Here is a 22,870-nt window from a genome sequence, read left to right as displayed (position 1 = left end):
TTTGAAAATTCTGATCATTTTGACAGAAATGATCTAAATTTTTTACGCCAAAACGAAGCGTTTTAGACCTATAGTGTCTTTGAGACATTTTACCTACATTACAAGTGATTAAATCACCTAGTAGTGAGGTAGAAAAAATATTTTTGTTATTTTCATTTTAGAGCTGTCATCTGAATCAAAGCAATCGAAAGATTCCTTTTAAAAGGAATCTTTCGATTGCTTTGATTCAGTTGAATCATTCAACCAAGTAGGCTCATACCACAACAGAGAGAGCTGTCATGTTTTTAGAAAGTTTTTAGATAGTAAAAAGTGTATCCATTTTGTTGAAGACGTCAAAATTGTAGAGGATAACCATAAAAAGTTACAAGGATTCAAAAGTTTAAAAAAAATTAACGTTTCAGTTTTTTCACGATATGGGTGGTATAGGTGTGTTTGAAAGAGTTTTGAGTAACTTAAAATTAAATTTAATAAAAACATGCCATTAAAATTATAATCATTAATAAAAATAATAAAACTTTAACGAGATATATTGAAAAAAAAAACTAAGAAAAAATAGCTATTTTCAAACAACTGTGTCTTCCTAGTTCGGGTGAGTTCGGTTAATGTTTTGGTTGTATTGTAATCAAGCAGATTTTAAAATTATAAAAATCTATAGATTTTAACGTTAGAACATTTAGCTCTATGACTGATTTAAGCTAGTTATTTACAATGGATTTTGAGGGCAAATTTTAAAACAAAAATAAGCAACAGTATATTCTAATTTTTTCTAGCAGCAAAGCGTGGTCTATTGTGTAGGATACTTTCCTCAGGTCCAAACATCGAGCATCACGATTCTAAGTTGCCTTTCAACATCTTGTTGAGAAAGTTGAGGATTTCTTGAAGTTTTCGCAAAAGAAATTTTAATCTTAACTCTTTGAGTGAAGCCATTTTTTTTTCAACTCTCAAAAAATATACAAACAAAAAAATACCGTCAATACTAAACATCTTCCACTAACTTCATGCAAATTTTCAAGCATGTATTGATCAGTTCGAATTTTTTTGTTATGAAAAAAATGACCATTTAAAAAAAAATAAAATATGCTCTAAAAACCGTTGAAAATCACTAGCTTATATCAATCATAAAACTATAAAATAAACGGTTTAAAGTTAACATCTATAGATTTTTATGAACGTAAAATCTGCCAGATTATAATGCAACCAAAATATAAACCGAACTCACCCGAACTAAATTGCTACACTTTTTACAATCTAAAAACTTGCTAAAGACATAACAGCTCTAAAATGAAAATTACAAAAATATTTTTTCTATCTCATCACTAGGAAATTTAATCACTTTTATCAAAAGCTCATTTTGAAGTACTTTTATTGTAGGTAAAATGCTCGAAGACACTACAGATCTAAAACGCTTCGTTTCGGCGTAAACAAATTTAATAACTTTTTTGTATTGTTTTGTATTTTGTCAACTTTGACAATTTTGTCGATCTGGTCAATTATGTGATTTCTTTTTTAAATTTTGACAATTTAGTCAATTTAATCAATTTAGTCAATTTTGACATTTTTATTCAATTTTGACAATTTGGACAATTTGACACATTTTGTGAATTTTGGCAATTTTGTGTGTTTGATTATTTTTTTCCAATTTTGTTATTTTTGTTAAATGTTGTCAAATTTGTAAATTTTTGTTAATTTTTTTTTCTTCAAATTCAATAGTTTACCAATTCTATCTATTTTGTGAATGAGTTTGTCACTTTTTAAATTGGTCAATTCTTTTAATTTAATTTAATTTTAAATTTGAAAATTTGGTCAATGTTGTAGTTTTAAATTTTCGTTACAATTTTGACTATTTTGACTATTTGATTGACTGAGTAGGCGTCAGTTGAAAATGTATCACGCGTTTTTCATAGCTGCAGAATATCGATATGAAACATCAATAAAATTGAGTTAAAAATAGTACTTTTGCTTTAGATTAAGTTTACTATTCAATCACTTAAATAGAAGTGTAACGGTGGAAAATTGTTTTTTGTTCGACGGATGTTCAAACTGCGCGACAGGGAGTAAAATGGCTTTCCGAAGACTCCGCCCCAAAAGTGGGACAGTATTTTTATTTTCAATTGCATGATAACATTCATGTCCACAGAAAATACGAAGTTTTTGAAATAGAAGGACCTGCTTTGGGGGGTTCTCTAGTTTGGGTAAAAATGTGATTAAAAATGTGGAATTCGTGTATGTTCCAGATCGCAATTTGAATGCAAATGGTGTAAGGTGTTTTTGTTTAAGTTTAAGTGATGTTATAGAAACATATTAACAGATATGTTTTTTTTTTGTTTATTTGAAACAGCTCATACCATAGGTATTAAAGAGCCAAACTCTTGTTTGTCTAACAGATGTGTGAAGTGATTAATTTTAGGAATTAGGAAAAAAAACATTTAAGGAAAACATGATCATCGAATTGTAGATAAGGATTTGTAAAAATTGTGATTATAACGGTGGAAAGTGCTTGAATTTAGATACCAAAGCCTTCGTGTCGTAACAACATGTTTTGCTCGATTGCCGATTGCTGCGATTGTGAGCAAATTCTTCGACGGAAAACGAAGGAGCAGTAAAATTATCGAAAAACTGGATTTATGAGCTCTTACTGGATTTTCAAAGTTTGTTTTTCGGGAATTTTAAACAGAGCATTCGTTTACTCAAACTATAACAAAATTTTCTGTCACGTCCTGAGCGTGAAATTTGTTCTACTTTTGCTTGAGATAAAGTGATACACAGTAAAAATAAAAGCAAAGTTTTCGTGCTTGGTAGCAACGTGATACCAAATTTTGCTTAAATTGACTCAAATTGACTGTTTTCAATTGTGTCGTTAATGATAATTTTGTCATCTTTGTTAATTTCTTCCATTAGGATTATTCTTACATTTAGGATTATTTTGATAATGTTTCAATTTTTACAATTTCTGATTCTGTGTTCAGTTGAAAACTATTGGTAGTAAACTGAACATTTCGCATCATGGAGGAAAATTGATCTAGACATTAGCATATGTATACGCCGAGAAAAAAAAAACTCCATTAATGTCAAGCCTTGACTAATTTAGTCTATATGTTTCTCATTTGTTGTCAGTTGGCAATGAACGAATGAATGGGTTTAAAAAAAATCAGTGACGAGGTGGTATCTGGAAGCGAAAACAAGCTTCTGTTCCATTGAATGTTTGTACAGAAAATAGTTGCAGACCCGCCAAAAAAACGAAACCGCAGGCTATAAATAAATCAGTTCCAAACACGTCCATATGTACGTCCGATATCCAAATTGCATCACGTTTATTTGTCTCAGAGTTCAGCTCAATGGCAAAGAAACTTTTTTTTTCTAAGCTGATAAAATTTTAAATTTACTCAGTTTTTGTTTACTTTTTACTTACTTTTCAAACAGGTGCAAATTTCTAACCGGAAATTCTTTAAACTATTAAATAGTTTTGCCGCCTTTTATCACTGTTTTCCATTCAACTTTACACAACGCACCTGCACCTAGGGTTTATCTTTTCAGGGTCTCACACAAAGAAAAACTCCCTTGGCGCACGATGACGTGCCGACAAATTGCACTCTCACTTTTGCAGATCATGCATTCAACACCACCCGTCGAATATCTCCAATATCGATCAATCAAAACCTACAGCTTCCATACACTTAAAGCACCGGACCAGATCAAAAGAAAGATCCCTTCTCCTACGGTGGCTTGATTTTCCAATAGGCCCAATCACCTGCCAATCACAAGCACTGCGATTTTGCGCGATCGCGATCGCGGTTTCGAATTTCCAAATACCGAACAAATGCAACTACCGGGACTGCAGGTGTCCAGTTTCTAACAGCCAGCGTGCGATTGGCGTTACGCCTCACGAGATCGATTGGCGCACTCAAAGTTTACGCGCGCGTGTGTGCTTGATCTGTCAGACTTCCGTCGTTGGTGAAATTGGCGAAATAATTCCCAGCAATAGTTGTTGCGTTTTTACCTGGCCAACTCCACCGGCTTATGGCCAGAGACTAAACCCGAATCGCTTGTTTATGAATACTTTTATAGGGGATAAATAAAATTGAGCCTCAATCCGCAACTTAACATTGGCGGTGGAGAGTAGTAACGTTCTCTCTCTTTCTATAGAGGCGAAATTTGCTCTATGATCACACCTTGGGCTGGGAGGTTGAGACAGTGGATCTCAATCGAGATCAACGGATTAACTTACTAAACTAGGAACGCAACTTATCTTTCGAAGGAATCTTCTTTAAAAAAATTTAAAAGTTCGGCCTAAGATTTATTTTCGATTTCTTAAATATCCACCAGTTTTCCTACTTTCTGAACCTGAATTTCACCCTGATTTAAAATTTTATTTGCAAACTATTTTATAAATGCGACATATATGAAGTGTACTGGGCAAATGGAACCTGAGTTGCCAAGGATTCCTCCTCTGCTCTTTTAAGTGATCTGTAGGTTAGAAAGAGGAGGACGAATTACAGGTTAGGATCTTGGTACTTATGTTTAGCGCCATATATGTAGTATTTTTAAAATTATAACTGATATCATTATACAGAGTTACACTTAGTGAAGAAGCATTGAAACAAAACCACAACGTTCAAGGGAACTGTGAATTTTCAAAAAGTTGTTCAAGCGTAGATCTTCAAACTGTTGTTCAGGCTGTAGCTGTTTCGGTCGTAGATCTTCAGGCCATAGGTCTCCGGACCGTAGATTTTCTAGCTTTTGGTCTTCAAACTGAAGTTTTTCAAACCGTAGGATTTTTTTTCGAAGGTCTTCAAACCATGAACTTCCAGTTGTAGGTTTTCAAGATATAGCTTTTCAAGTCTTTGGTTTTCGAGCCCTAAATCTTCACGCGATAGGTCTCCATGCCATATGTCATCTAGCCGTAGGGCTTCTAGTTTTAATTCTTTGGGTCGTAGGCCTTCAAACTGTAGGTCTTTAGCCCGTAGTTCTTCAGGTCTTCAGGTTTATTTTTCTAGTTTCCAATTACAGCGTCGTTTACTTTGTGAAGTATCATTGAAACAAAACCGCAACTTTCAAGGGAACTGTGAAACCCAAAATACTCCTTAGAGCGTACACAGCAAAAATTATTTCCTGTAAAATTACGCAAATTTCCTGTAACAAAAAGGAGCAGGACATTTACCGCAATTTTACAGGTCGAAACCATGATTCCGTGACATTTAATTTTTAGTGTATATTTATTTCCGGCAAATCAGTCCAATTATGTTTAACAAACGATATTTATTTTTAAACCGACGTTTCGATGTCGTATGACATCATCTTCAGGGGTTCTACAATTATTTATGTGTAATTATAAAATTTGTGTGTGATGTTCGCTTACTTTTAACTCTACTTACAAAAATTGTCGTTGTTATTGCTTTTGGAAAAAGCGTACTGTTTGAATCTGTCCGTCACTAGTTTCACTGTGAAAATTGATAAAACTAAGTAAAGGCGTCTTGAATTTGAATTTGAATTTAAAATCTCACCGGTTATTTATATAAAAAAGTTGGGTGAATTTAGGCGGTAGAGTTTTGTATAACTGTTGTTTCAACTGTGTTCTTTCTTTCTTTTTTGTGGTTGGTTTTCTTGTAGTTTGACTTGTGTAAAATGTCCAAGATACACGCAGTCCCTTCACGCAGTATCTCTTCAGGCCGCAGTAGGTTTTCCAAGTCGTAGGTGTTCTGACCTGACGCCTCTGAACTGTAGTTCTTTTTGAAAAAAATCTCGTAGGTCTAAATTAACATAATGTTTTTTTTCTAGTTTCGAATAACAGTGTCAAAAGACACCTCAGCGATCATTGATCGTTTGATCACATGTGTTGAAGTTTGTGTTGGTTTTTTTTTAATATTTTGTTTGAGAGAAACATGAAAAAGCAGTTTTCAGATTTCTAGTTGGCTAGTATCTTTCAAATCATAAAACCACCAACCCACAGAATGTTTACTATGTATGCCAACAATTTTAGCTTTTTTATGGTCAGCAAAACGTCATCATGACCAATGTTTTATGCTTCGATAAAATCATCATGCTGTAAAATTTTTTCAACCGAAGCTTTAATAAAGCTTTTATAAAATATTGGGAATTGATTGCGATAAAAAAAAATATTTTCCAATACCGCCAAACGGGGTATCAACAGCAGAGTTGCAACATTTGTATACCACAACACATATTCAATTCATATTTAAATATACTGTTATAAAGTTATCATTTATTGATTACACATTGACTATGATATAGTTTCTCACATCGAGCGATAGTTCTTTAAAGTTTTTGATTCTCATAGAAAACTTGAAAAATCGTGGAATAGATGTCCACATATTTTACATTTTTCGATGCCGTTAAAAATATTTACCCAGTAGGACGAATTGACCTTATAATATCACCTACAAACCAATTTTTTTAAATAAATATTTTTATAATTCAGTTACCAGTTTGGGCTAAAATGCATCAACATGCAAATCAAAGATTCATCATTCACCATAGTTTTGCATCACACTTTTGCTCATTTCAAAATTTTATCCATCCAAACATTCAGCTTCATTCAGCTAGTAGAATTTTTTTGTAGTATTTTCTACCCCTTAGTGTTTGCAGCACTCTTATGCATTTTTTTAAAACATTTTTTACAGAAATAAACGTCAAATATAATTTGAACAAAACCAAAAATTAATTCAATTGGCGCTTGATGCGTTATGACATCACAAATATATAAAAAATTATGAATCTTCAAACATTTTCATTGGATTTTTCATTAAAAACAAAGTTTATTGCATCTTTCCCCCTTTTTTTAGTTGATTAATAACTGTCACTAAGTTTTATAGCAATATAATAATTAAGCACTGAGTGCTATTATAAAACATGTAGAAAATCTTGGAGCAAACTTCTATGTTTGTATTTCATTGTAGTTTTAACAGAGCATTCATAACTGTTTCAAAACAACTAAAACAGGATGTTCAGTAAAAGCTTTATAAGCGTTTTCAAAACTACCTGAAAACAAATGGTCGAAGGAAGAATATAAGCATTTTTCATCACTATAATAAAACCGTCATAAAACGAGCTGCACAAAAAAAATGCCATAATTAAATCATAATAGGGGAGATAACCATCATTTTTTTTACTATAATCAATTTTAAAACGCGTTTTTACTTTAACTTGTTGCCTCGGGTTGTATAGAGCACAATTGATCGGGGCACGATCAGCATTTTCTGCCGTAACATCCAGCAGCGAATTCAACTCGATGAAGTCCACTGAATTATAGAACCACAGCTTGAGTAGTTTATATTTGACGGTTTAGCCTATTGGTAAGGTGTCGGAGAGATTATCAAAAGATTCAAGTTCAATTCCTAGTCGAGGTTTTTTTTCATATATCATTCATACCATTTGAGTTTGAATTGTTTAACAATAAACATGAATGACAATTTACTTAGATTTTCAATCATAATTTAATTTAAATTTTTTCCATCTTGTTTTTTACACTTTAAGGACCGCGAAGAAATCTAAACTGAAAAACTTCAAAATTTGGTACTCAGTATGTCAGCAACCGCTGGACCAAATTTTACAAATGAATTGTTTTTCAGTTACCTGAAGTTTTGTGTTTATTTTTGTATAATAAAGTACCATTATCAAATTCACATTTGAGTTATGATTCAAAGTGTGGCAGAAACGCGGCGAGCGAAAGAACGAAATATCTCGTATTTAGTCCGCAAGGTGTTAATTACTTGTGAATCGTGCTCTTTGTTCTGATCTGTGGCTTCCTCAATTGTGTATAACATTTATTTGAATGATTAGATAATCTCTATGACAATTTTAATTCTCAAAAAACACCATTTGTTTCAAAATTTTAATTTTGAATTTATTTGGTGGTGCAATGAGTGATGAGTTCGAACTATTTTTTTTTATACGAACACAAACACATACAGGATCTCAATGAAACTTCATGTTTCCTCGAAGAGATTCCTTTTTACTTAATTCTAAGCGTACAACTTTCGAGGATATGATGGCTAACATCTTACAAATGCTGAAACCATCAAACCACAGAAAGTGTACTATGTATGCTGTGACCGGGATTCGATCTCATGACCGTTGACTTAGCAGACTTGAAGGCTATCCGCTACGCCACCGGCTACGGCTTCCGTATCTGCTTTGAATTTTTTTTAATCGTATACTAAATACTAAACGATACTGAGAGATAGGGACGCACAGTGGTTAAAATTTAAAAAAAGTTGGCAATAATTCATAAAAAACTTTTTTTGTATGCGTCTTGTTTGAGGTTTATACTGAAAAATTGAATATTTTATAATAACATTCGAATATTTTTGTTAAAATTAAGTATGTACTCCGAAATTCCTCTAGGTAAGTTGCATGAATGTTAAAACTGATGTTAAATGGCGAATTTGCATGAATATCGAAGGAAACAATGCTTGATTTACTCTGTATAAATACTTTAAAATTTTCATTTTTGAAACAAACAAGCTATCGTATTCAATATATAACAAAAACTAGCAGCTAACTTTAAGATATGTTTTTGTTAAGGCTTTCACCTACCCAACGATATATAATTTACCACGGGGTCAAATCATTAAATATTGGGTTGTTAACTAATTGAAATTTTAATAGCTCATGATATTAAGGATGTTCTTCATCTCCAAATTGTTAAATAGATTATAATATATCACTTCGGAATAGATATTTATAAATTTTCAAAGATGACGATGCTTTCTTAAGTTGTTTTTAAATTAAGAATAAAAATTCCATTTTTTATTCTTGTATTTATGCTGTCGTACAAGTTTGTTCCATGGAATGTGTATAAAAAATTATCTAATTACATCATAACGTTCCTTGGATATTGGAGATTTGAATCCTACATAAAAAATAGGCTGTTGATGACTTGAAAAAATGACCTTTTCCAACCTTTTGGGGATTTGAACCAATGTGCGACGTAGAAAGAATTGCCTCATGGAGGAGGTTTTTGGTGACAACATTTTTCCTACAACATTTTTGCTTGAATAATGCAAACGTAAAAAATTATGAAAAAAGCGAAACTAAGAGTATCTCATTATTCGGGTTTAAGTTATTTTACATTAATAGTTATTCATTTAAAATCATTACTTTCGAAAATTAGTCCTCTAAAATGTTCAGTATTTTTAATCTTAAAAAAAATGAGGAATCGTGAGCGCTTCATTTTAAAGGAAAACTTGTTTTGGGTCCAAGTCATATTTATTTTCAACTTTTGTAAACTCTATACATTCGGATTTCAGTTTAAATCTTGTTTTTGAAATATCTACTATAAAAATAATGTTTTATTTCATCATTGAAATCCTGCAAAAAAATTAATAGTGAAATTAAGATTTTTCAATGAACGAAAATGAGTTCTGATCTTATTTTATAATAGTGGTTTGGACCAGTTTTGTGGTATGTTTTGGGCAATTTTAAGTTTTGATTACACTAGTTTACAAAATTTAAAAAAAAATTGTGAACTTGATTAACTGACCAACATTTTTAATGTGAAATCGGGCGCTGAATCCGAAAATGAAATTCAAAAAAATCTCAGTAGAACCGTTTTTAAGTTATGCTCCAAATATGATATTTCGAAAAAATTAAAAAGTTTCTTGTACTTAGTTTAAAATATCTCAGACGGCATAACAGTAATTTGAAATCCCTCTTTTGCATATTGAAGGTGAATAAGTTTTCTATCGATCATTTGAACACTGTTTTTGCGTTTGACCAACAGTATTGCTGATATTAGTGACTTTATGTAAAAAATAATTATAAAAATCGCATTTTTTTAGAGAAAATTTTGTTTCAACGAAAGTTTTAGACTCGATGGTTGCATTTGAAAAATCTGATTTTCTTTTGCGCTTAAATGTGAATTCAAAACAAAGATTTCAAGTGGTTATTTATCAAAATCGGTTGGAAATTGAAGAAGTTATTGCTACTTTACAATAACTGAAATTTTTGGAGTTTTTAATAATTTAACAAACCGCAGTACACTTATCATAGTATAGCAAGAATGAAACATGATACATCTCACTCGCTCCAAGTCGAAGTTATTTATTAGCTTACCAGAAGGTCATATACCAAGTTTCAGGAAGATCTGACCATAGGGAGGGGTTGCTTAAGTCTCAAACGTGAATAAAGTTTTGAGGTATTTCGCCCGGAAGGAACGAAAAAAACTGGTTTTTCATCAATAACTTTTTTCAGCACTAGCTGATTGTTTTTTATGGTTGATTTTCTTAAAGCATAAGTTGAGACAAATATTTCACCCGAAGAATGTAACTCGATTGGATTTGAAACAGAAAAGTTATTGCGGTTGATTATGATTTTTTATCATTAATATTAATTCGTTATTTAACTAGTGGATCTGAATGAAAATTCCGAATGATGAAACATTGATAATTAAAATCTGGATCCCCATTATGAAACTTTTTTAAATTTCAATTCTGCATAAGAATTAAGAGTAAAAATTTCAAATCCAAATAACCAAAATTAGAATCAGAACTTTGTCCAATGATGAACCGAACTGAAAATCAAGGACTGGATACAGATTCCACAATCCGGTCACAGACAACAAATTTAGATTTAAGAAGAAAAAAATGGAAATGATTCAAACCTTAGCTCATCAGATATTTTTCCGCATTTATCCGGACAGGGCAAATCCGGGCTATTTTAACTAAAAACCATGCAAAACCCGGGCATACGATTTCAAAGTTAAAACACAAAATCCGGGCAATATCCAGGCGAATTTAGGAAATCTTAAATTGAAATCAAGAAAACCAAAACTCGAAAGGTTTTTTTTATTCATCGCAGCACATCAGCTAGTTTATTTGGATAAACTTTGTTCAAAAATGGCTTAAGACGGCAAAACACACAATTGTTATCACGCAATTTAAATTTTTATTTGATTTGGAAAATAAGTAAAAACATTCAGTAGCGATGATATAGCTCAGTTGGCAAGTCTGTTGTCTCCTGAGCCGATGTCCGCGAGTTCAAGCCCAAGAGTAAACATCGAACGCAGTTGTGCCGGATAGTTTTTCAATAACGATCCGCCAACTGAAACGTTGATAAAGTCGCGAATGCCATAAAGATGGTAAAACGACTATAATCGAAACAAAAAAAAAAAAAAAAAAAAAAAAAATAAAAACATTCAGGCAATCAGGCAACCTTAATGAGTCTTATTGAAAATTTGATATTCAAGACTAAGGACTGTACCCAAAATTCATGCACTAACCTTTTTGGTGAATAACTATTGATAGCGTTTTTCGAGAACTGTCTTTAAATATCTATCAACAAGTTTAAAATTTTTTGTAAAATCTTCAGTAGAATTGTGGAACTGGGATAAAATTTCGAGGTTTTGGCCTTAGTTCAGAATCGAAGTTGTTAGTTTTAGGTCACTTGAGTCGTTCATAAAAATTTGATTAAAAATTAAAAATTTTAATTTTAGAGAAGAACATTTTTTGAGCCGTTTCAAATAAACGAATTGTAAAAAAAAAGAGAGAAGAACATTTTGCTTGACACTTTTTGAACTCTCATGGGGGGATTTAACACTCAAACCCACCCACCCCGTTCCTACGGTCAAGCTGAGGGATCGTCAACATTAAAGAAGACCGAGTCATGCGATAGCACATTTCAGCTGGGAAAAGAGGGGTAACTCTATGTTGTGACCAGTTAAATAATTAAGATCGTCCACAGTTTCGTTGAACTTTGACAAATTATCCCGCCTATGGATGGGACCCATTTATTGAGCTCACCAATAATTCGCTTTAACACTGCGAGGCGTAGACGATGTAACCGAACTGCCTACCAATATCAATTTACAACAAATTCCGAACGAATGAGAGAAGAATCATGACGGAAAAGCATGTTTCCCGGTTAGATAGAACAAAAAAAATTACGATTGTATCAAACATTGTAAAGGGGTTTACTTAAATTTCCCAATAGCTAATTGTTAAGTCAATAAATCAATTGAGCGGTTATTTTATCTTGCCACAATGTTTCTACGCATTGCAGTTTAAAGACAGTCGGGATCGTTTGAGAATTGGAAAATTTGTCCTATTATAGAAGCTATAATTACAGCTTAGAATGTACACAGCAAGAAAAATTCGTGTAATTTTAGATTGAAAACGATGCACGAAAACGGAACATCGTTTTCAATCTAAATTTACATCATCATTACATTGAGGCGTGTAAATTTAAACCATAAACGATGCACGAAAAGAGAACAGCTTATTGTCGTGTAAAAATACACAGCGATGTAAATTTTAGATACTCCTCGGGATATTTGCATTTTTTTTTAAATATTGAGATATTATGAGTCTTTTGAGAAGAAAACTACACTACAGTTTACTATTATTAAACATTTATTGAAAAAAAAAAAAAAAAAAAAAAAAAATTAAAACATAAATAGTAAAGAAAAACTAAGTACACCCACCATCACGAGCACCGCCAGGCTGGTCACTGTAGAATACGAAGATATTCATATTCTGCTGATATTTCATCCGCTCACTGGGAAACCAAAAGAAATTCCGTTCCGGGCAGTCATGGTCCGGATCCATAGGTCACTGCCGGGTCAGGATGGATTTTTGCTCACAAATGCCTCGGATTGTTCTGGAAAATTCCTCTCCAGGCAATCATATTCCGGATCCCTGCCACTGCAAAATCTGCCGTCGCTTTAATCGAGAAATTCTGTTATCTTATTTTAATCGCCGCTGGGATATATTCTTATTTAATTTTTGGCATTTCGGCGAATTGTGAAAATTCAAGGTAGAATATTTAGAAAGAACATGAAAGTATTATAGGTGGAAAGGTCAAAGCTAGAGCGCTTTGGGTAGAAGAAATTGAATAGTTGGTGAAAATGTGAGCAGGGCTTTTGTTTTGTGAACAGCTTTTGAACTACTTGAACTACCCAAAGCGCTCTAGCTTTGACCTTTCCACCTATAATACTTTCATGTTCTTTCTAAATATTCTACCTTGAATTTTCACAACTCGCCGAAATGCCAAAAATTAAATAAGAATATATCCCAGCGGCGATTAAAATAAGATAACAGAATCACTTGGCTAAAGAAGGGGGGAAATGGGATAACAAAAATTACAACACAATTCATCACGATGCATTTGGCAAAAAAGTAAGGCATCGGATGGATAATATGCGAAACAAAAAGTAGCAACCATCCGATGCACCTAAAAGTAGCACGCATCGATAGAATTGGCTTAGCAATAGAACAGCACATGTGAGCGCTGCTTGGGTGATTTTTTGCCCGGTCGGACACAATCTCATGTGTTCGACCCGTCCGTGTTTCAATGTGGGTAGGAATGCGATGGGTTTCTTCATCGCTTCCTATCAACATTGAAACGGCGCGCGGCAAAGAATCACGCAAGTAGTTCAAAAGCTGTTCACAAAACAAAAGCCCTGCTCACATTTTCACCAACTATTCAATTTCTTCTACCCAAAGCGATTAAAGAAACGAAGACGTTCGGTTTCCGAAAAATGACTCGACTGGCAAATGGTATACAAACAAACAATTGCATTCAATTTTAATTCAACAGATATAATTTTACACTGCTTATGATATACATTTCATTGGCCGATTTATTTTTACATCACGGAATGTAAAATTATAACAAAACAATTTATTTCTATTCGTTTTTTGAGAACAGACTAAAATTACATCAAAAGGAGTGGAAAATTACATCTTTTTTCAATTATACTTGTAAAATAATAGATCACTCGTGTTTTAAATTCCGTATACTTTTAGAAATTTTTTGCTGTGTACATAAGTTCTTTCCTCATTAAATCATCCGGAATAACAAACAGAAGAGTCTTCTGTTGAAATTCTTTATCAAACTTGCCTGTGTAGCTTGCCTCTGATTGGACCAATTAACTTTCTATTTAGGGAAATAAACAGTAGCATGAGTTGAAAATTGTAAGTTATACCTATAACTATGAATTAGCACTACAATTTTCGAGTGGAAACTAATAAATTAATTGTAGATCTGGTAAACGTCAACAGAATTTCCAAACACGTAAGTCTGAAAATGACCTAGCGATAAGTGATTTGCGCCTTCTACTTGGACACACACACGATCTCTGTGGTCTGACGCGTTTGGCAAGCAACAGGTTTAGCTCACTTCTCACACCAGCTCTTGGTTTGCATTTAAGCAGCATCCACCTATGGCCTAAGAGCAGTTCGTCGCGCTCAAGAATTTCATTTTCGCACCAAACAACCTACCTCACCTCAATTGGTAGCCACCATCTGGTTAGTGATCAGTGGATGGAGATTGGAGCTTCCCCTCAACGAGAGTACACACTTCCTGCCAACATGCCTCTGCAGCGATTCTGGTTTTCCATTTGACGAATTTCAATTCCTCTCGCTCGATATCTGGTCTATTGAGCCAGAATATGCGAATAGCAGTGGTTTCCAAGCGAAGTGTCTTCTCTTCGCTATAAAGTATGTACTTTCATTCTATACTTCAAACATAGCTTCTATAGTGGGACGCATTTTCAAATTCTCTAACAATTATAACAACTTAAACTGGATAGCGTTTCAACATTGTGGCAAACTCAAATTAGATCTCAATTAATTTATAAACTCAACAATTGGTTGTTGGCAAGTTTAAGTCAACCCCCGTGTAAAGTTTATTTGATATAATCATGTTTTCGTTCTATCAGTCCATGAACAACTCGATTGTTCTCGCAATGCGTTGCTCGAAATTGGAAACCGGCTGATAGTTCAGTTACATAGGCTACATTAAACCGATTAATTGATGAGCTCGATGAATCGGTCTCTCCTTTAAGCGATATAATTTGTTCAAATTGAACGAAACTGTGGACATCTTTTATTCCTTTACTGTAACTGGTAGACACAACATATGGTGAATTGTTTTTCAAATTCACAAACTCAAAAGCACAGCTTTATAGATGGAAAATATACAGGGTCCGGCAATTATGCTACATTAGAACTAACAAATGATTTGATCAAAACAAAACTTTTTCATTCGAAATTATTAAGATTTACTTAAAAAGAAACCATTTATTCCTAAAACATTGGTGTAATTCGATTTTCTTTTCCTTGAGATTAACCACTCACTGCAAAAGCTCAAGGCGCATTTTCTTAAAAGCTTGCGGGTGGTTTTTGTGGTATTTTATCCAAGGTTTTAGCTATACTGTTCCAGAAATTATAAGCACACCTAATGTTGACGGTCATTTTGACCCGAATTGATCCCCCCGTCTGGCTGCGTCCTTTTGTTTACACATTTCTGTACGTGATAACATCAACAAAATTTTTAGTTTGTGATTACATTTCAAAATGCGTGGTATTACTCCAGAGAAAAGAAAAAGTATCGTGCACAAGTGGTGTACTGTGAGTGGAATCTCATTGAGAAAATTGGCCAAAGTAGAGGATGTGAGCGTCGGAGCGGTACGGACAGCTATTAAAAAATATGGTGAACATTGTACATTCGAAGATTGTTGAAACTTACGGTTTCCTAGCGGCAGCAACCGATTTCTGCTGCCACGAGCAGAACCAAAACATTTTTTTGTTATGGTTCCTCTTGCTATGTCCAATTCGCAATCGAGAACAATATAATAGCGCCAGCACTAAATTTTACTTCGGAAGTCCGGACTTCCGACTTTTGGGTAAGAGTATCAGAGTACTCTTTGATAAATGAGTTCTTTCCCGGTTAGGGAATGTGAGAAGTAGAGTGCGACAATAGCAATCGCTAATGAATTGTGTAGTTATTATGTGTATAGCACCAAACCGAATAGCGACAGTAGGACTAGCGACGCTTTATTACTAGCGAGATTTCTGTCATTCGCAGGGTTGTTTTTCTTTTTTCAGTCCAGTAGGCGATTTCGATGTAGTACTCGAACATTGTTTATGTTATTTCCTGTACATTTTCCTTAGGCTATCAATCGCATGCTACAGGTCTCCTAGGAAACTTGCGGTGCGTCGTTATTATTTTCAACGTCGCGACGTATGCAACGTGTCGCTTGTAGGCAAAGCTGCTATGATTATTAGCGCTCATATTCTGCATGCATAATATGTAATGACTAGACTGACGAAACATGAATAAAGATAACTTTATTCCATCACTGAAACCTGCGTTGAAATATTCATTTCAACAAAGTGGTCGAAAATCTGGTCCTATAAGTTCTGCTATCGACAAAAAGGTCAAGGATGCCTACAAACAGAAACCATCGGCTTCCGGTCGGGATGGGGCGAGAAAAGTCGACGTCTAACGTGATGCGTGCTAAAGAGCTACTTGAGATCAAGACGTATCGGAAGCAGAAAAAATTTAAAAGAAACCCAAATCAAGCCGTTTCTGTCAAACCAAGAGCCCAGAAACTGTATGATTCAATATTTTGCAGAAATTCTGGGTGCATTATCAAGGACAAGGATCAAGGACAAGGAAACTTTTCCTGGGCCACAATACTTCACTTTAAGCAAGGACAAGGATATCCCCGAAACGGAGGAGGCCATTTTCACCAAAAAATTTGGAAATAGAAGGTGATGGTGTGGCAGGCAATTTTCGAGTGCGGCTAAATATCTAGCCCATACGTCACATCGGAAACAATGAACACCCAGAACTATATCAAGGAATGCCTGCAGAAGCGTTTATTGCCGATGATCAAGCTTCGCCATCCTGTCTGACCTGCGGAGACATAGAAGAGACACCAGAGCACGTAACTAGTGTTCAACTGTCCAAGGTTCGAAGAGGTACGTGCTAACATGCTTGCCGTCTGCGGACCAGACACGACAGCCGACAACATCGTGCGGAGGATGTGTGAGGACGCCAATACTTGGCGCGTGGTCAGCGATGGGTTCACCCGGATCATGACTGCCCTGCAGAGGTGATGGAACCAGCACCAGTCTGCGATCGGTGTAGGGTGACTCCTTTGTCGGGGAGCACCTGAGTAGTGTACGTCCGACCCTGGCAGTAAAGCATACAAAGATAAGACAATACCTTCTGCGTATGCCGAGCTGCTAGCAGGCAACGCTATTCAAACCGTATGGAGCACATCTCTCAGATTTCCCCTTTTTTTCCCCTCGTTTTGACAGATTTAAGCTTTTTTCCTCAGATTTAAGCTTTCGTCTCCTATGCTCTCAAGGCAAAAAAAGCTTAAATATGAGGAAAAAAAAGCTTAAAGACGAGATTCACGACCACTTATTTAAAAGATGTTGGTCACACGATACATAGACAAATCGTGTAACGTTGCAGGGATCTGGCTGCTAGATACGTCGCGCGTCTATGTGTAGGATACCTCCAACGTAACCGTCGTGTAGTATCCGAGTCAAACGCGCCCTCTGCGACGGAAGCTGTGGGGATAAGAATATACCTTCTCCACAGTCGAACTCGTAGGGGGAAGAGTATTCACGTTGCGGAATACTCTCGGGTAGAGTGGTCTCACGTCGCCGTCGGATGAGCCACTCGAGTCGGGTAGGATGACATCACCGTCGGGATTCATCTGAGTCGCAAGCGTCTAAGACCCGTACGTGTGCTGTGACAGGCGCAAGTCTAGGATAAGCTGCTCTCGATTCGGCACACGGCGGGCAAAAAGCCTAGGGTTGCCAGCCAAAAAGGGAGGAGGAAGACCGGACCACGGTCGGAGTAGAATGCCCTTTCGGCGGGGGGTATTTGAGTAGTCTGCGTCCGATCCTAGCAGTAAAGCATACAAAGATAAGACAATACCTTCTGAGTATGCCGAACTGCTTAGGTACGTCGCGATCGTTGTGTAGGATACCTCCACCACCGCGAAATATCTGAGTAAAACGCGCTCCCTACGAGAGAAGCTGCGGGGATAAGACAATACCTTCTTCGCAGTCGAACTCGCAGGGGCAAGAGTATTTACGCCGCGAAATACTCTCGGGTAGGGTGACTTCACGTCGTCGGCGAGTAAAGGCCGGACCTCGAGTCGTTAGAGGAGAGGTCCTTAGTCTTGAATTGTAACAAGAGGCAGGGTATATATGCTGGAGTTAGACTCGAACTAGAGTTGCCGATCTGCGCTTAAGCGCGGACTTGGTCTTCCATCTCGGGTATAGCCTTCGTTGCAGGTCCGGATGGAAATTATTGCCAGAGGCCCCAGATGGACTTTATGGCGTAGGGGTACTTAGTATCATGAGTCGTCCAATTGCACCCATGGACCCAGAGTAGCATACTGGGGGGACTTGGTCGCTCGCCGTGCCTTGGAATGCAATCCGTTAAAAGGATTTACAACCTGGGTGATCAACTAATAAAAACACTAGGGTGTGGTACAAAAACCAATACGTCTGTTTTGTGCCAAAAAACATGAATCTGCCAAATTGCCCCGAGGCACGGACAAATCGAGACTTTTTAGGCGTTGACCAAAGCAAAGTTACGAAAATACATAAAACCAGCTGATGACATCGGAAAATTTAAAAAGGATTGACAAAAAGTGGTGAAAATGGTGGGTAATGCAACTGTGCAGAAGCGTATGAGTCATGTTCTAGGAAAAGTGCGAAGTCTGGCTTATGATTAAAGATTTTCATGGAATAAGAGTACAGTGTTGGTAAGACACAATTGATACAGTGTGCCAAATAAAATAAATAAAATTTGACTGGCTCATACCACAACAGAGTAAATAAAATTTAATAAAACTATTTTTTTTTATTATTTTGAAAGTGTGCGTATAATTTCTGAGACAGTCTATACGTCGAGGAATACTTTCAAGGTGTCGGTCGTCAAGCTACCCCTCACCATTCCGATTTCTTTTTGATGTTCTGTCCACCTCTTTTAAAATCAAGGCTATTTTTAATACGTTTGCTGTTTCCTGAAGCTTGACCTTCAAAATAACTCAAAATTTTGAGTTTGGTCGAAGTTATAGTAAATTCAGCTGATTTTCCCCCTTCGGCACATAAACAACATATTTGACTTTTTATCACTCCACCACCAATTTTGAGTAATGGCACGATCAAACTTGAACAGAGAATAAACTTTGTGAGACCTTTTGAAGTGCTTTTCTGAGAAAACGGTCGCATTTCAACTCAAACACAAACAGGATCTCAATGAAACTTGATGTTTCCTCGAAGAGGTTCCTTTTTCTTAACTCTAAGCGTACATCTTTAGAGAATATGGTGGCTAGCATCCTACAAATGCTAAAAGCATCAACCAAAGAAAGTGTACTATGTATGCCGTGACCGGTATTCGGATTGATTTTCAATTTTTTCAATTTTTGTTTCCTTGTTTATCTCCGGGAAATACAGGCGAGACTTGTCAATGAGAAGTTTTTGGTAGGCAACCTGCCAGTTGTCGCTAACAAATTCGTTTTGGTAGCCATTTTAAAAAAAATTCAAAATATCTCTCCACAAGCAGTCTAAATATTTTGCACACGATTTGACCACCGTATTTTGTTTATTTTACCAGTGCGTGGGCAGCTTTTCTACCTTGCAGAAATGAAGCCAGTCTGTTTATAAGTCAGCTAGACGAATCAGTCAGAGACTTCAGACTTCCTCTATTCATATTTTCAGATTGAGCTTTGAACAAGCTCTTACATTCCTCTCACTTCACTTCATTCATCACCTTCACTTTTATTCAAATTTTAGCTCACTATTGGGTCCTTTATGACTTCCTAAACGATTTACTATGTGAACTTTGGTCGAATAGTTGATTTCCAGCTGTTTTCGGGTGTCCTGGGACTTTTCTGGATTTCTCTCGATCCTGCCCAAAAAATTTTGTTAATGAATTTCAGTATTGGATGCTACATATCTCGAAAACCAATAGACAGATTGTCACCCAAATTGGTACACGTACAGATTACATTACTAGGTAGTTTCACTGAAAATTTCATCAATTTCCATCGCTACATTCAAAAGTTATTCACTAAACAAAGTGTTACATTTTTCCGAATACACTCCTTAGGCCACTTTTTGGCTTTTTTGCTGATCACTACGAGGCTAACAGAACCCTCATTCACTCCCAAGTACTCTGGCCAGATTTTAGCTCATTTGGATAAGTTTCCTATTTTTCATTAAAAATTAGTATATGTGTTATTGCTTGCCTTTGTAAATAAACAGTAGAGATGTTATAGGTTCCGAATATTCGACGCCGAATACCACCCTAAAACCGTTGAGCCGAATATTCAGCTCAATGAATAGTTGAGCAAAGTATTCAAATGTAATTAAAGTGTGAAGTTAAATTACAAATGTAATTAAAGTGTTTGGGGAACGTTTGTCGACATCCAGGAAGTCTGGATCGGGGGGAAAGCTAAAACCGGAAGCCGCTGAGACGACAAATAGAGTTGCCGGTAGTTTCAAGCGAAACCCTAACCTCTCTCTCCGAGATGCCGCAAATAAGCTGGGTGTATCGTCTACAACCGTGCATCGAGCCAAAAAACGAGCCGGACTATCGACTTACAAGAAGGTAGTGACTCCAAATCGCGATGATAAACAAAATACGACGGCCAAAGCGTGATCCCGAAGGCTGTACACGACGAAGACTGCGTGGTAAGAAATATCTGGTTTGTCAAGCCATCTGTACCTGTGGCTTGAAAAGCAGCATTTTCATAGCTTCCGGGACTGTCAACCAAGAAATTGACGTGAAAGAGTGTTTGAATAAATGTCGCTGCCTTTCCTGAAGAAACACGGTTGTTCCGTACTGTTTTGGCCGGATTTGGCATCTTGCCATTACGGTAAAAAGGCCATGGAGTGGTACGCCGCCAACAACCTGCAGGTAATTCCCAAGGAAACCCTCCCAACACGCCAGAGCTCCGCCCAATTGAGAAATACTGGGCTATTGTCAAGTGGAACCTAAAGAAGACCAAAAAAACTGCTAAGGACGAGCAGCAGTTCAAGGCAAACTGGCTTTCTGCAGCGAAGAAGGTGGACAAGGTGGCTGTACAAAATCTGATGGCAGGGGTTAAGCGTAAGGTCCGGCAATTCGGATTTGGAAAAGCGGAAGCCTAACTGAATATTTTTCCTGAATTTTATACTAATTAAACTTGAAAAAGAAATTTTATTTGATTTTGTAAATAAAGATTTCACCGATTTACACGCGTTTCCCTTGACCAAATTTTGACCGTATCACCCTTTATTTACCTATCTAAAACAAATATCACTGTAGATAGTTTTATTGGCTATTATTTGCTCAATAATATTTAAAAAAATTCAAATTCGTCTTTAAAAAGTGTTTGACTTTTAGTGTTCAAAAATATTTGTTTAGAGTTAATTTAAAAAAACAATTTCAATTTTCTTTAAATCCCTAAATACGATTTGAACGCTGATGTATATCATCAGCTTCGATAAAAGTTTCAAATTACATTTGTACGTCTCGGTGGTCAAGTGGTTAGCGTGGTAAAACGGTAATCGCTGGTCCACTGATGTCATGGGTTCGATTCCCATCTCGGTACTGGGTGTTAAATGTTAATCTTAAGTTGTCCACGTCATTTATTCAGTCTGTAAAGCCTAATCCGGCTAAGACGGTGTATGTCTTGAAATAATTTCAAGGAATTTTCCTTCACGTTCCTTTTGTTATAAAAAAAAAGCCTTAATTTGAATGGTATGCTCAAGGTTTAAAGATCGTCGTTCTTTTCAACAACTTTAATTCTACTTAAATTTGAACTGATTAGGTATAGTTTAATCAAAATATTATATTGGTTTTCGACCAAGGTTCAAGAAGACTGAATACACTACGAAGAAATTTTACTATCAATTTAGCTGTATGTGCATTGTACAACGCATGGTTATGGCCTTGAAAGAACCGTTCCAAATTTACAATCCAAACATCCGATTATATATGGCAAAACCTTCGGCAGTTTTATGCCGTGGATTCTATCGGTGTACAAAATAGCCTAAGGTAGGTTGCCAGTCGAACAAATTTCCAGAGAAAGGTTAACTGGATATACAAACTCTTTTATTCGACACCTGATGGTAAAACAGCGAGTTGCAAACATGTTTTAACCTTATTCTCGTTCAAGTGGTTGAACAAAATGAGAACCCGGTCAGTAAAAAATGTAAGATTTTGCTATATTGTGTACAGAAATTTATGAAAGTCGATAAAAATCCAATTTTTTTTTATTTTGCTAGATGATTTGACTACATACCTTCTGCATAACGCAAATGTTCCACGTGAGCGAATTAAACAAACGCGCCACGCATTTGTCAAAAAGCGTGTAATTAATGTAGGCCGGTCTTTCCGAAATTGGGACAAAAAGTTTGGCAGTAGTTTAATCGTCCGACACAATGAAATAGGTACCAAACATTTGTTCTTGAACTACATTTGAACTCATACGGTGGGTTTTGGCGAAATGACTTAATTAGTTTACTCGTGTCGCCTCCGGAATGAAATATTCTACATTCCCATACCGAGCGTTTAGTTTCACTCAATGAAATCACTACCTATTGAGTTTGAAGGCTATTAACCCTCGACTGTATATGAGACCAAATATGGCTTAGGAGTTTATATTACATTGATTGCTTTATTTTGTATTTCAAGGCAATTCATAATCTTTAATTTATCAAAAATACGTTTCGCCATAATAAAATCAAAATTTAGATACAACATTCTGATAATTATCTGCTGTAATCCATTCTATTCTATTTTGTTTATTTATATGTAGGTAGAGTATTTTAACCCGCTTGGACATTCATCCTCTAGTGCTTAGTATCATTGGCTACTTCTGATACTAGCAAATTTTCAGAAGTAATGGTAAACAATTCCACAAGTCATCTGTCTTTCAATTGTGTAGTTGATTACTTAATTTCCCTAAACTCACTAACCGGTTAGTGACAGCAATTGATAACGGAAAATGACACGGTCCATTGTAAGAAATATTGAACCATAAAGATAAACGTGGTAACAACTTAATAGTGGGTACTTTCTTATTAAGTAAACAACTGACAGTAAGTAAGCA

At 35.7% G+C, this 22,870-nt stretch overlaps 1 protein-coding gene across 2 annotated transcripts in view; it reads right to left on the bottom strand.

The window, feature by feature from the left end:
• The window catches only part of LOC129757259 (organic cation transporter protein), a 55,044-nt gene that overhangs the window by 23,648 nt on the left and 8,526 nt on the right, over positions 1-22,870 (bottom strand). Inside the window, exon 1 of one of the 2 annotated variants that reach the window (XM_055754422.1) lies at positions 3,410-4,021. The exons of the other annotated variant lie outside the window; for it this stretch is intronic. Within the exon in view, the coding sequence (XP_055610397.1) occupies position 3,410 (1 nt within the window). The 5' untranslated portion in view covers positions 3,411-4,021. Of the gene's footprint in view, positions 1-3,409; positions 4,022-22,870 lie in introns of those variants that run through there. 2 annotated transcript variants of the gene reach the window in all.

Source organism: Uranotaenia lowii, chromosome 3 (genome assembly GCF_029784155.1).
Source record: "Uranotaenia lowii strain MFRU-FL chromosome 3, ASM2978415v1, whole genome shotgun sequence".
NCBI lineage: Eukaryota > Metazoa > Arthropoda > Insecta > Diptera > Culicidae > Uranotaenia > Uranotaenia lowii.
Note: the sequence above shows the minus strand (reverse complement) of the source record. Positions and strands in the feature narration are given on the sequence as shown.